Source organism: Theobroma cacao, chromosome 2 (assembly GCF_000208745.1).
Source record: "Theobroma cacao cultivar B97-61/B2 chromosome 2, Criollo_cocoa_genome_V2, whole genome shotgun sequence".
NCBI classification, from domain to species: domain Eukaryota; kingdom Viridiplantae; phylum Streptophyta; class Magnoliopsida; order Malvales; family Malvaceae; genus Theobroma; species Theobroma cacao.
Window position 1 is genome coordinate 3,616,811 of NC_030851.1, and position 15,008 is coordinate 3,631,818.

Below are 15,008 nucleotides of genomic sequence, written 5' to 3' on the forward strand. Positions count from 1 at the left end.
ATTCCTCGTATAACAAACGGATTCTTTTATTAGATTTTAAAAAAATAAAAAATAAAAATATTAAGGAGGAGTTTCACAGAAATACCAAAGCATTAAAAATTTGAAGTTTTCCATTTAAAAGTTTCGAGTCGTAGTTTTAGAAATGAAAATAAGATTTAATAGAAATGAAGTTTATATATATATATATATATATATATATATATATATATTATTTGTTTGTTTGTAGTGAGAANGGAGAGTAAAAAAGGATAATAATATTATCTCTCTTTGTATATTTCCATTAAGGAAACTTGAATGATGATTGATGCATGCGTGATTATTGTAGGTTTAAAAGGAAAGGTTGTTTATATTATATATATGACCTAACCTAACCATTAGTTTATAAAAACTTTGATGCCCAAGCTGCAAGTAGGCAGGCTAGCATATGTTATTATTAAAAGTGTCACGTGAAAAAATAATCAGCCTTTTCTTTCTATTGAAAAGAAAATTCAACATAGGAATCAAGGTTTTTTTTTTTTTTTGAAGTTATGATGACTTAATGCGTAGAGATCTATAGCATTATCATTGATTATTAATAATATATAGTTTTTATTTTTTATTTTTTGTTTAAATATATTAAAAACATTGGATTCTTGAATATACCACAAAAATTGTTTTTTATTCTTTAATTAAGAGCTTTTCAAGACCCAAAAAAGTCAAGAATATTCACACAAAAATTATTAAAAAAAAGGACCTTGCCGGATCCCATGTCTATGCAATCAAAATGCGTGAATTTTATTTATAATCAAGTAAATACCATTTAATTCATATGGACTCTAATGATAGTTGATTGATTATTAATCCTTGAAAAGTAATTACTCCCAAATCAATTTAAGAGATGAAAACAAATTCGAATTATTTTAATGGTGCATTTCTTGTTTTTGAATAGTTAAACCCAAATGTCACTTGTTTTGTTTTATTAAAATATCAAAAAGAAACAAAGGGATTATTACTTTTTTATTGGACAATTAGTAATTACATTGAATCTCCCCATATGATAAAACGGCTAGCATCTTGGTACATTTTTGTTATGTAGTAAATCGGAGCCAAAGTTCATAACATGTAAACTCGTATTTAGGAGTAAATATTCACTGCTTTCTTTTGGTCAGCAAGTGTATTTTCATTTCTATTTGATAATTAATACCGTCTCCCCGTTAAACATAATTTTCATAAGAAAAAATTCTATTTATATCTTTTGTGATTTTAATTTTTTTACGAAATTTTACAAATTTTTTCTTAATTAATATACTGTAAATAATTTATGTTCTCACAAAAAATTGAGTTATTAATTTTTTAAAAGAAATTATTAAAATAATCTCAATTTAAAATTAATTTATTTATTTACTTTTAAGAATATTTTTGTCATTTTATTATGAAAAATTAACAGTATAATTTTTTTAACAGAAATTGATCAAAAATTACTAATTAAAAAAATTCATTAAACATTAATTGTGAAAAACAACAGCAAACGTTACGTAATAAAAATTAAATAAGTAGTGTTTTGTTTCCCTCTCCCTAAGGGCAAGCACACACGCAAAGCCAAAAACCAAAACGGTGGGATTCCGACAAGGGGAAAAAGACTGGAGAGAAGAATTAAATAATACACGCAAAGTTAAATCAAGCAGTGAATCGTTAATCATGAGCCGCAAAACCATGACTTTGTTTCCATATTTCCCCCTTATAAAACGTTAATAAATTTTCATTACCCCGTAGAGTCGTGAATTAATCGCGATGGCATGATAACATAAATAGCGTGAAAGCCGCCGAATCTGCGATTACACGTGTCCATCGCATGGACTGTACCTTCAGCCCCCCACCCCTGCCCAACTTATAATCAAAAAAGGAAATTTCCTTCTAAAAATATAAAAGGATAGATAAATAGTTTCCCGGGGAGAGGGGGGGTTGCGGTGTATGGACCACAAAAAAATAGGGAAATTACCTAATAGTAGCAATCAGGAACACTAATAAAATCCATACATTTTGGACCTTGGAGTTGGAGGACACCAATTTTGAAGAATCGGTGATGCATGGACTCCACCAACTCCTATCTCTATCTCTTTTCTTTTTTGTTGCTAGTGAGTAATGCAAGCACCCATTTTTATACAATTTTTCTGAAATAAGTAAGGCAACAAAAAAAGGAAGAAGATACGTTTTTGTGATTTCCTCGTGGCTTGATGATTTTATTTCAGGATTCAGGTTCTAGATTTGATCCAAGTGTCATATAATTGATACTCTAATAATATGTTTATTTTTATTTTTTAAATATGAACAAGGATTAGATTGAGGGTCAAAATCTGGAATATATCATTATTGTCAATGATGCCACCCACCAACTTGTGTATACATGAATTTTGTTAATAATCATGTTCTAAATGTCCATTTTTACATGTGTCTTTATGGCTATGGATGATTTTATATGTTAGGATTTTAATAATGTTAAAATTCTATAATTTTAAGATGCGGTTTGGTTCAATGAAACCTATAAGCTTCAATTATTGATTCAATCAATATCTATGGAATCAAATTATACAAAATTTATTTTATATAATGAACAATTCAAAATAAGTAGAATATTTCGAGAATTTACATTTTAGGTAACATCAACAGCAAATCATGGATGCTCGAATCCAAAATCTCTTATGTTGGACATTGAGATAAGATATTTTATATAATGTCAACAAGTAACACATTTAGAGGTGTCATTATGATTGGGAATTGAATTATAAAGAGTGTGGCAGATTTTTCCCAGCGGGTGGTTTTTATCTGTTCCAAAATCACGGGTCTGTTACAGTCCAAAAAGACAAGAGAGGGGAGGGGAGGGGAGCATGGGGATTGGTAGTGTCTCTTTAAATACTTCTTTCATCTTTTTGCTGGGTTTAAACATATTTGAAATCCGCAGTGAACCCCTAGAATCTAAAAGGAAGCCCCCACCTCTTGACCTTTCGTAAAATGGTGGCATTACGAAAATTAAAGAGCAGATCCTCCGTCAACTTCTGGTCCCACTCCTCCCTGCATCACAGCTCCGGAATAACCGCATGAAATGGCTTTTAAGGGTTGCTTGGATTCCTCTCATCCTATCAGATCACCCCACGTCGGATACACCTTTTTTCAACCCCCGGCTCCGCGTGGCAGACGTTGCAGCTCTACAGATCCTTCTTTTTCTCCCTCTATCAAATGGGAATGGAATCCGCAAAAGATCTTCATAAAATTATTATTTGGACTACTTCAAATGACATTAACTTTACGAAATAAATCAGAATATAAAGAAATTACCAAAAGACAATTGAACCCTCGATGACGAGATAATTGGTTAGGCAGATTTCAGTCACTCCACTTGATCCGTGTCGGAAAAACTAAACACATTAAAAACAATTCTTCAAAAACAAAAAACCATTAACTGTAAGCTGAGTTGTCGCCAATGATTAGAGTGCGTTTGGCCCATGTAAAATCAACATCGGCTAGGACACAATTAATTTGATACCATGTGACAAAGCCCAAAAATACACAAAAGAAGAAGGAAAAAAGTATGTATATTTCCTATTGGCTAGGCCATATTCCTAAGTCAAATGGTCAATTACAAAGAGTTGCGGGTAAAACCTGAATGTCATGTTCAACAACTGGTCCTTGGCACATGGAGCACGGTCTACTTGGTCCTCACGTTTGCATCGCCATTTTCTTCCCATTCGCACTTTGTTCTTTTTCTTTGTCTTTTTTTTTTTAACGGTCTTCTAAATACTAATCAACACTCCCACCAACTCTGCCATCGTCTTTAGCTTGCCACACCACCTTTGAGATATTTCTCCACAAGGTGAATCATCCCCTGAAAAAATAAATTCCAGTTCTTGCCTCCACTCTCTTAAATTGATGGATATTATATTTTTTAAAGTTGGAAAGACGTAACCTTTATTTATCCTATTATTAGCTTCAAGTTAAAAATAGATAAATATTTAATTTAATAATAAATATACATATTTTATTATCAAAAAGTTAAATTTGAATTTAACTTTTTAAATAAAAAACATAAATAAACCGTTAAATCCAACATTTAGATGTAATACGTTGATACTTTGAAGTTTGAATGTACTATCATGCCCCACTAACTATACATATTGGATGTGAAGGGATAAAAGAAGGAGACAGGAGTAGGAATAAGATTAGATGAGTTATAATTGTGGGGGTGAGGCAGGGCCATCCCGAGGGCGTGACGGCATGTTATGTAGAGCCCCCTCCCATTATGATCCGCAAGATCAATCAAAATCAGGCTAAGTGTGCTGGGTTGGGGGCAGCCACAAAAAAGGATAAAGGTCAAATTTGTAACTTCGGATTTCGGTCAACCCAATACGCAAGCCCTGGCGTCGTATGGTTTAGAAAAGAAATTTTACGGTCACCGTCTAGATTTTATTGATAGACCAAATAAACCTGGCCAGGTGCAACCCTAGCCATAAAGAAGGCCAGAGACCATCAAACCTATTTAACGTGAAAATCTTGTTCTAGATCCTAGAAGGGAGAAAAGAAAAGGGGAGCGGGGTAGCTTTCTTTTTCTTCTGCTTTCCATTGTTTCACTGATTAAAGCCTGTTGTTTCAGTTATAGATTTTGAGAGGCTTTTTGGTTAGTTTTTCTAGAGATACCCGACTGTCATTTTTAATGTAAGCAGTTACGTGTTTGATGCGCGTCAAATAAACGGCCGTCAGGTACGTGTCGAGGTGTCAACGTTTTTTGAAACAAATTTAAGAGTCGCAAAAAAAAAAAAAAAACTTGCAGATTCTCTCCCCGGGATAAGGTTACGGTCTTAACAGCAGATCATCGATTCAATGCGTTGCTTGACCCTACTTCATTTTCTCGCGAGTTCTTTCAATGTTTCGTTCTATTCTTCTTCTTGGAGCCCCGCTTGACATTGTCGACATTTTGCGTTTGAGGGTAATTGGCAAATTTAAAATTGATTTAATCCCAAATAAAGGGATAAATGAACCTATTGTTAGCAATAGCAAATATATATGGAATATTTGACCGAATTGTGCTGGACACTCATTCTATAAGGAAATATTTGAATATGGAAAAGATTATGATTTGGGTTAATAATATCTTAGCATGCAATAAATAAATTTAGAAAGCGATTTAATTGTTATCCTTTCAAAATTTGTTGTTCATGAACCCTAAATTAGTATTTTTGCACCTAACATTCTATTTAAAGAATAGTTTAATACTAAACTATACTACAATTAAATTAAGATGACTGAAAAACATTATTTATTAGTATAAGATCTATTTGAATTAATCGTTTACAAGGGAATTGATAAATTTTAATTTTAAATTTATTCATTAATTATATTTTATTGATGATAAAAATATAAATGTAATTAAGAAGTCAAACTTTCTTTTCGTGAAAACATAGCATAACGAATATTTAAGGAATTTCTACCTTGTCAAGTAGACGAAGGATTGGACCAAAGAGAAGAAAAAAAGAAGGCAAGTCAAATTTAAAAAACGCAAAGTACATTGGACAACTTGTGCAATCCGACTAGGAACCAGTCCATCCACTAATGAGGGGTCCTAGAGGACTCCATTCCACGTGACGTCCACGTGCTTATCTCTAACAACACCTATTTAATTTTTTTATTAAATTTTATTTATTTCGGCGGAGAAAGCCAATCAATTGTCGACCAAATTAGCAAAGGGGCAACCATGCCAGTGACTACGTGTTACAATCGCATCCGTTTATGCAAATCCACATCACACGAAACTTCCGGCTGCTTTCCTCCCTGAAGACATCACACGATATTTTCACGCAAAAAACTCAGCTGCCAATTTCTCCTGAAGAGACCCCACAATTGTCAAGGCCACGCGGCAACTCGACGCTGATTAATCGTTACCAAGGGAATCTCAGTACCGAAAATAAATGTTAAAACTCAATAAACTAAAATAGTGCAAAAAAGAATTAAAAAAATTTTTTTTTTTGAGTGTAATGAAAATTGAACAGTACACGAGAAATTGACAAGATATTTGTGCGGGTACCCAAAGGCCTAGCCCGCAGCCCAAGTAAGCCCGCGAAACCCCCTATATAAAGGAGCATCTCCATTCATGCAATTCTCGCTCACTCCAACCTTCGTTAACGACTTCTTTGAAGATAACACCTAAACCCTAATTGTCCTCCGATTTTCCCTCCTTTTCCCAGAAAAATCAGTTTCTTTCGTCTTCCTCATTTAATCAATCTCATTTACTTTCCTCTTCCCTGAATCTCTTTTCTTAAATTTTCCATTTTGTGTTTTGAGATCTGCATGGTGAAGTTCTTTTTCGCAACATAAATTTTGCTGCTTTACATTAAAAAGAAAAGAAATTTTAAATTTTAAATCTGTTAAAAATCTTCTTCTGAAGGGTCGGCTGGGGATTTCGAAGTTTAGGGTAAAAAGAGGGTGTTACTCCGGTTGTAATAGGGTCTTCTACTGCTTCGTTTGAGGGGGTAGCCGGGGCCTCGGCCTCGGCGGGTTTTAAAGCCCCCACCTTTTGAAAACTATCGAATCTACCATAATTTTTTCCCTTTTTCTTTTTCAAATCTTCTTTTAGATCGTCGCGGATTTATTGTAGGGATGCCGGCCTTGGCTTGCTGCGTAGATGCTGCCGTAGCGCCTCCTGGCTACGCAGCTTTCATTGCCGGGGACAGCTCCCTTCCCGCGGCGGTCCCTTGTTCTTCTTCCATCACCACCACCACCGTTACCGCCGCCGCCGCCCCTAACTCAAACTCAACCCATTGGTCCCCTGCTCACTCCTCAGCTCTCTACCGTATCGACGGCTGGGGCGCCCCTTATTTTTCCGTCAACAACTCCGGCAATATCACCGTCCGTCCTTACGGTACGGACACTCTGGCCCACCAAGAAATCGACTTGTTGAAAATCGTTAAGAAAGTTTCGGATCCGAAATCGGTGGGCGGACTCGGGTTACAGCTTCCCCTCATTGTTCGCTTACCCGATGTGCTGAAAGATCGGCTCGAGTCGCTTCAATCGGCTTTTGAATTGGCCATCCAAGCCCAGGGCTACGAGTCTCATTACCAAGGCGTTTATCCGGTGAAATGTAACCAAGACAGGTTTGTTGTAGAAGACATAGTCAGATTCGGGGCGCCATTCCGATTCGGGTTGGAGGCTGGGTCAAAACCCGAACTTCTTCTTGCCATGAGCTGCCTTTGCAAAGGAAACCCAGAAGCGTTATTGGTTTGCAATGGTTTCAAAGATGCTGAGTACATTTCCCTTGCTTTGCTAGCAAGGAAACTCGCTTTAAACACTGTTATTGTTCTTGAACAAGAAGAGGAGGTGAATATGGTTATTGATATAAGCAAGAAGCTTTCAGTTCGACCAGTGATTGGAGTCCGAGCCAAGCTGAGAACCAAACACTCGGGCCATTTCGGGTCGACTTCAGGTGAGAAAGGGAAGTTCGGGTTAACAACGACCCAGGTTTTGAGGGTTGTTAAAAAGCTCCAAGATTCAGGGATGCTTGATTGTTTGCAATTGTTGCACTTCCATATTGGATCCCAAATCCCTTCAACCGCTTTGCTTCAAGATGGAGTTGGTGAAGCTGCACAGATCTATTCTGAATTAGTCCGTCTTGGTGCCGGCATGAAGGTTCTTGACATTGGAGGTGGCCTTGGAATCGATTACGACGGGTCCAAATCCGGTAATTCGGATCTCTCTGTTTCTTATGGTCTACAGGAATATGCTTCAGCCGTTGTTAATGCAATTCGGTTCGTTTGTGACCGTAAATCTGTTAAGCATCCGATTATTTGTAGTGAAAGTGGGAGAGCTATTGTTTCTCATCATTCTATTTTGATATTTGAGGCTCTGTCTGCTACTGCTCCTACTACCCCAGCAATGAACCATATTAACATTCCGTTTATTATGGAGGGGCTGTCTGAGGATGCTCGTGCTGATTATTGGAATTTGCGTGATGCAGCAATGAGACATGAGAATGAGGCCTGTTTGCTTTATGCTGATCAGTTGAAGCAAAGATGTGTGGAACAGTTTAAAGAAGGCACTTTGGGGATTGAACAACTTGCTGCTGTTGATGGGTTATGTGACTTTGTTTCCAAAGTGATTGGTGCATCTGAGCCTGTTAGGACATACCATGTGAATCTTTCGATTTTCACTTCGATCCCTGATTTCTGGAGTATTGGTCAAATTTTTCCTATAGTCCCGATTCATCGATTGGATGAGAGGCCTGAAGTGAGGGGGACTTTGTCTGATTTAACTTGTGACAGTGATGGGAAGATTGATAAGTTCATTGGAGGCGAAACAAGCCTGCCTTTACATGAGCTGGAAGGTAATGGTGGTGGTAGTAGTGGTGGTGCGAATGGGCGGTACTATTTGGGGATGTTCTTGGGTGGGGCTTACGAGGAGGCCCTCGGTGGAGTCCACAACCTGTTTGGCGGCCCAAGCGTCGTTAGGGTGTTGCAGAGTGATGGTCCACACAGCTTCGCGGTTACGCGGGCGGTGCCTGGCCCATCATGTGGGGATGTCCTCCGGGTGATGCAGCACGAGCCCGAGCTCATGTTCGAGACCCTCAAGCATCGTGCCGAAGAATTTTTTGGGCAGGACCATGCTAATAATGGCGTCAATGCTGCTTTAGCTAACAGCCTTGCTCGCTCCTTCCACAACATGCCTTACCTTGCGAAGGTGTCTTCCTGTTCGTTGACTGCCATGAATAACAATGGTTTTTACTATTGCAATGAGGAAGATTACAATGCTGCTGTGGAGTCTGGGGCTAGTGAGGACGAGCAGTGGTCCTATTGCTGCGCCTGAGGCAGCGTTGTACAATTTGCCTTGATGCATGGTTTGTCAGTCCTTGAATGTCTCGTTGTTTTAATTTTTACTTTTATTGTTAATTTCCATCTTTTAGTGAGCCAAAAATGTTATCAGACAGGGGCTTTTGCATTTGTCGGGAAAGAGGGATGGGAACCGAATCCACCCTTTTCTGTAAACTCGGGATCTTATTCCCTCTTGTACCTGTTTCTTTTAAGTAGACTTTCTCAGTTTTAGCTTTGAGTATTTCATTTTTGTTCTTATTCTCACTCCTCTGGCTGTTTCTCCTCTCCTCTATTCTTCATTCTTTGGAGGTTTGAGCCTATATGCATGTTACCATTACAATTTTCTTCCAACTGACTTCGGGTTGCTGATTCATGGTCTGCTTTTCGGAATTTTGGTTGCTTTCTCTAATCTCGTCTAGGGTCTTAATACGGTTGGCTTAGCTGGGTTTCCTGTTGTGTAGTGCAAAAGAAATGTAAACGGGGGTCAGACCCTCGTGGAAAAGGTTAGATACCAAGATTATGAAATCATGGTATGTAGGGTCTGGGTGTCTTGTATCTTGTCCTTGCCTGAACTGCCCATTTGACCGCAACAAGAGCCCGACCGATTGCTTGAAGCTTGTAACCCTGTTTCAATTTTGAATTCGTTGAATAGAAGATGTTTTTCTTTTTCTCCCTCTTTTGCAACGAATGTGGGGTGTTCCATGCCTTTTGTGCGTTGTGAAGCATAGTTTGATACGGCCCTCCTGAAGTCCTTTCTGGTTGCATTTTGTTGACCACAATTTTGTGGGCTTCTGGTTAGCCTCAGGTCGGCATTTGTGGTTTAGATTGGATGTTGAGCTAACTTAATGGAATAATAGATATGAAGTTTCGGTGCTTGTGGAGTTGTGAGACACACAAACTTCGTGAAGCCAAATTCCTTCAAAATAAAAATATAAATTCTTATCACCTTGTAAAAGAGCAGTAGCTCAGGATCTTAATATAAAATTTGCTTCATAAGAGTAGATTGAGATGGGTCCAAATAGCACTCACATGGTGAGTTAAATTAACCCAAGGTTGGAGAGCACAACTCTCAGGAATCTCGGGGTGGTTGTCTTTGGGATGATGCAAAGAAATCCGATAAAGATTGGAGATTCCAATCAAAACAAAGAAAAATGAAAATTGAACGTTTTATGTATAGGTGTTTGGTCACATCGAATATACGAATAGTTTTTTAATGAGAAACAATCAAGATCCTATGATTTTTCTTTATGGAATGGTTAAGCCTTAAAAAAGCTTTAGTTGAATAGGATTGTTTGCTTCCATCATAGGTAGTAGTTTTGACTTGGGATGCTTTCCATGCCTCTTGTGCTTTGCTTGTTAACATGAAAAAGTTTCTTCAAGTTTGCACTACTGCTCTTCCCATTTATGCTTGATGAGTGATTTGAGAACCAGATAAATTCTCTTTGTGGGTGTAGAGAGAATCAGACATCGAAAGAGTTGAACATTTGCAAAATATGAACTTTAATTTCGATGAGAACTTAGTATATACTTTTCCAAAGAAAGAAGAAAAGAATATTTTAGACAGAAAATATAGTTAGTACAATAATTTTTGAGCAGGTGTCAAATCAAGGATAAACAGGTTGCTACCTACCTGAATTATTGGAGAGATTAGTTTAACCTGGAAATAGGCATAACATTTATTATTGCCAAGTGCTAAGCATGGAATAAGCATAAACCGAAATATATGAAGCTTTTATAAGTAACATACTATGGTAATGGTGAACTGAATCCAACTACACTCGTGATATTTTTACCCCTTACTTTTGTGGCATGCTTTGACATCCACCCATGGACCAATCTGTTCCTTTTGAAAGGTCAGTAGCTGTTTTAGCAGGCATAGGGAAGAGCATAATCTTAGATATAGATTTGCTGAGATGTTTTCTGCCGGAATGTCATATCTTCCTCCAAGGGTTAAAAAGCAAAGCATGTAGGAATATTTGATGGGAGATGTATCACGGGGAGGCATTGCTGCTAGCATTTGACTTAAAAACAATGTACAAAGATATTAGATTCTTTCATGAGAGCTTTAACGCAGTGCTTTGATTCTTGCTAAGTGGTATGCTGAATCTGTTTTGAGTTTTGTCCTAGACCAGTAATAGGAAGGGGATGGAGATGCCTTTGTCTTTGCCTATCATGGTACTCGCAGTCAGATTGAGGTCTAGTTACTGTGCATTTGAATATTTAACTCAATAATTGATACACGATGCTTTATTCAAATCTTTTTTTCAAAGTAAAAAAAATTGATTTAGACAGAAAAAGCTCGATCGATGCAAGTTGCTGGGTGATTCTGCAATGAACAACCAACTTCCCTAAGCTTAAACATTTTAATTCATTGGGCATCTTCATAGTTAAAGGCCCAAAAAGTAGTCTAATCTCATCTCCTTATTTGTTTCCTTGGGGCCTTCTAAACATTCTCTTGGACTAATTTGGCCCAAAATGGAAGTACATAGTAGTGCTGTAGGCCCCGAAAGAGGGAATCAAGCCCAATATGGACCATCGAAAAGTTTGAAGCACGGCGGTTTTAAAACGGATACGTGGCGGAATATGATGTCGCGTGCAAGGAACGCAGATAAAGCGCATCTTAGGAGATTCCGTTCCCCAGATTACGTAACGTTTTCCTTCCCTTAAACTCTTCAATTTCTCTTCACCTCACCGATCAACACACCTCGAAACGCCTCTCTCTCTCTCTCTCTCTTTTCTCTTCTCTCCGTTTTGTCTCAGGTATATTTACATTTTCTTTTCTCGACGACTCTTTTTGTCTGTTTCAATTTAATCTCAGATCTGTTCAATTTGGCCCTTTGCTTACCCTTCTTATCCCATGAATCAAACCCAATTTTCTTTTGGTAACGGACAAATTGACTGATTGAAAGGATTAAATAAACAGGAAAAAGTTTTAATTTTAGTTCAATTTCAACCCCCCCCCTCCCCCAGGTTATATGAGCTTTCCCTTTCAAGGTATTTTTCCTGATATTATTTGCTGCTCTTTCGATTCTGAAGAGAAAGAATTGTAGAAGTTTTGTGCATATGAATATAGTTGGACGATGTTCTTAATTTTAGTGAATTTATTTGTTTTTTTTTTTAATTTGAGCCGTTTGATCTTCTTGTTGTAGGGAACTTGAACAGTAAGTTATCTGGTTTGACCGGCTATAAGCAAGTACAAAATGGTACGTTTCACATTACGTTTTTTCATTGGTTCGATTATCTATTGTTAGTGAATGGTGAATGCTTTTTGGGTAATTGCAATTATTATTAACTCGGCCAGTAATTTTGATAGTTGGGGTGACTGTACGTACTAGTAATTTTTAATGTCTACTTTTGCTTTGTTTTGCAGTTTTTCGATGGATATGGTTATCATGGAACATCATTTGAGCAGAGTTATCGATGTTACCCTGCATCTTTTATTGAAAAGGTTCGAAAAGTAGAATGTTGTTTTTAGTTTTTTTATCTTGTCTTGCTACAGATTGCTGGTATGCTTAGTGATACTGTCCTATTCTGTTATTGGTTTTGTCAAACCAATCATACTTGATTAGTTATTTCCTTTCTCATGATTTTGATCCTATGCATTTTTCCTTGTCTCCCTGCAGCCACAAATTGAAAGTGGTGATAAAAGTAAGTTTTCTGACCTGCAGTAGTTGTAATATGTTCCTTTTACCGTGCAACTTTCCTAATATGTATTCTTTCATTGTTGCTTTAGTTATAATGCCTCCATCAGCCCTTGATCGCTTAGGTTAGTTGTTTTAATTGTGGCATAAATTAAACTTTTGCAATAAGTCTTGGTTGCTCCTAAGTCATGACCTTATAAACCAGAATGCTAATGTGACTAAAATTATGCAGCATCTTTGCACATTGATTATCCAATGTTATTTGAGCTTCGGAATGATGCTGCTGAGCGTGTCTCCCATTGTGGAGTACTTGAGTTTATTGCAGAAGAAGGCATGATCTATATGCCATATTGGGTAGGCAGTGCATCTTTTGGTTTGTGCATGCTAAACATTGGTAGTATTCTTGTGGCATTGCTTTAGGTCCGCTGAGATTCGAGAAACCTTCTACTTATCTGATTCATGCTGTGTTGTTTTCAATGGTTTCATGTAGATGATGGAGAATTTGCTCCTACAGGAGGGGGATATTGTGAGGGTGAAAAATGTGACTCTTCCAAAGGGAACCTATGTTAAATTGCAACCCCACACAAAGGACTTTTTGGATATTTCGAACCCCAAAGCTATGTGAGTGGATTATTTGTGAATAAATGTATGCATGAGTCTTTGATGTTTGATGTTCAGCTAGAAAGGGAAGTTCAATATTGAGATATATGTTGTCATCAATTCATGCTTGAATCATGTATGCTGACATTTTTGTGTAATTTAGCTTCATGTAAGCCAAATGAGTTTCCGTAAATGGCCTGGACTGTTGAGAAACATAGCGCCAAGAATCTGTTTTTGTCTCCAGCCACATAAAGTTGCTATTATGGACTTTTTCTTTTTACTCTACGTGTTGCTATTCAAGTATGATTTATACTCTCATTTTTAATGTTACTTTTCTTTTTAATGCAGCTTAGAGACAACCCTGAGGAATTATTCCTGTTTAACCACTGGGGACAGTATTATGGTGGCATATAACAATAAGAAGTATTACATAGATATCATAGAGACAAAGCCATCCAATGCAATAAGTATCATTGAGACTGACTGTGAGGTAGATTTTGCTCCTCCCCTGGATTACAAGGAGCCAGAAAAGCCTCCTGTAGCTGCTTCTTCAAGCAGGGCACTGTCTCAAGGTGAAAACCTAATATCTTTTCTAGACATCATGGAATGGTTTATCTTGCTCTTATGTCATTGTTCAGGGTTTTAATGGTTATCTTAATGTGTTTGCTTTTCCTTTTTCATATTTTAAGGAAGTTACTTTTTAGTTACAATTTTAAGAAATTTGAATGTTTTTACAACCATGCTTAGTTGGGATATTTTTTTATCTTGTTGTAATCTACTTAATTCTTATTAATAAAATTTATGGATCTCTGTAGGTTAGTGCACTCAAGTTCATATAGATTTTTGTGATGGTTTATATTCTGTCTACTAAGGAAAACAATCTTTGTTCTTTCAGTTGAAGAAGCTCCAGCTGAGCCTGAACCAAGATTCAGCCCCTTTACCGGTGCAGGAAGACGCTTGGATGGGAAGCCTCTGAAGCAACAGCCTTCACCAGTTTCTTCCTCAGAGTCCAAAGACAAGGGACCTGCTGTTTCCAATGGGAAGAACAGCGAACCTTCTTCACAATCTAGTTCACAAAGTATTTCACGCCAGGCTCAGGGCAAGCTTGTATTTGGATCAAGCCGTCCTAAGGAAACAAAACAGGTACTTGGTATTTTTACACTCTTCCTTTCATTAAGTTGCTTATGATTACCTAGCCTATGATATTCTCTTTTATGAAAAAAATGAAGATGTAAGATGGTTGTTTCTTGGATTTTGCAGGAATCTGGAAAAGACGCTAAACAGGAGCAGTCTCAAAAGAAAGAAGATCCTAAGTTCCAGCCATTTACAGGGAGAAAGTACTCATTAAAGGGTTGATTAAATTAATCCATAATTTGTAATGTTTACTGGCACTTTGTTGATTAAGGAAAGCAACAGAATTATATGTTCATCTGGGATGTTGTATTATCAAATGATTGAACTGTGCGTTCGCATGTCAAAATGAAGAAGGGGGGGTGGGGGGCCAAACTTATATTCCGTTTTGTGGTGAATCTGAAGAGTACCTGTTCAAAGAAAAGAAAGAGAATCTAAAAAATTTGATCTGCTATTGTTTGCACCTGTATTTATTGCTTGTAGGTCCTTTGCATCTTTATTTAGCATTCTGTTGATTTCTTGAATTTGAGGATCTAACTGCAGTGGTATACCGCCAAATGGATGTGTGAAGTACAAGTATGAAAAATATGTGATTGGGATGTTCTCGTTTGGTAGAAAAAAGCAGGTTAAGTGGAAAAGATTAGCCATACCGGTGCAGTGCTGCTGCCTGCTGCTCGAGTTTCTCATATCCTGGGGTGTTTAGGAATAATAATAAGTTCTTGCCCCATGCAATTATACTCGCACCTCGGCCGCAGATTGTGATTGTTCCTTATTAAGATCCATGGTGCGGGTAACCTTTGTCCTTGTT

The 15,008-nt window shown here is 37.3% G+C and overlaps 2 protein-coding genes across 5 annotated transcripts; both read left to right on the forward strand.

The window, feature by feature from the left end:
• On the forward strand, positions 6,075 to 9,078 carry LOC18607681 (arginine decarboxylase-like). Its single transcript, XM_007041956.2, has one exon. It carries the CDS (start codon positions 6,625 to 6,627, stop codon positions 8,821 to 8,823), a length of 2,199 nt encoding a protein of 732 aa, XP_007042018.1. The 5' UTR covers positions 6,075 to 6,624; the 3' UTR covers positions 8,824 to 9,078.
• LOC18607683 (ubiquitin fusion degradation protein 1 homolog) lies at positions 11,490 to 14,669 on the forward strand. 4 transcript variants are annotated; one of them, XM_007041958.2, is made up of 10 exons: positions 11,492 to 11,588; positions 11,978 to 12,031; positions 12,199 to 12,276; positions 12,452 to 12,476; positions 12,562 to 12,594; positions 12,702 to 12,823; positions 12,960 to 13,090; positions 13,418 to 13,641; positions 13,965 to 14,212; positions 14,330 to 14,669. In XM_007041958.2, the coding sequence occupies exons 2-10, from the start codon at positions 12,029 to 12,031 to the stop codon at positions 14,423 to 14,425; spliced, it is 960 nt and encodes a 319-aa protein (XP_007042020.1). In that variant the 5' UTR covers positions 11,492 to 11,588; positions 11,978 to 12,028; the 3' UTR covers positions 14,426 to 14,669. The 4 variants fall into 4 exon arrangements, with proteins under 4 accessions (XP_017970753.1, XP_007042020.1, XP_017970752.1 ...); XM_007041959.2 differs by lacking the exon at positions 11,492 to 11,588 and adding an exon at positions 11,605 to 11,822; XM_018115264.1 differs by having other exon boundaries at positions 11,490 to 11,588; positions 12,452 to 12,594.

Coding starts and splice junctions, on each gene's coding strand:
- LOC18607681 (XM_007041956.2), top strand. CDS start 6,625: ATGCCGGCCTTGGCTTGCTGCGTAGATGCTGCCGTAGCGCCTCCTGGC.
- LOC18607683 (XM_018115264.1), top strand. CDS start 12,206: ATGGATATGGTTATCATGGAACATCATTTGAGCAGAGTTATCGATGTT. Junction 13,091..13,417: donor ATTTCGAACCCCAAAGCTAT/GTGAGTGGATTA, acceptor TTTTTAATGCAG/CTTAGAGACAACCCTGAGGA. Junction 14,213..14,329: donor GTCCTAAGGAAACAAAACAG/GTACTTGGTATT, acceptor TGGATTTTGCAG/GAATCTGGAAAAGACGCTAA.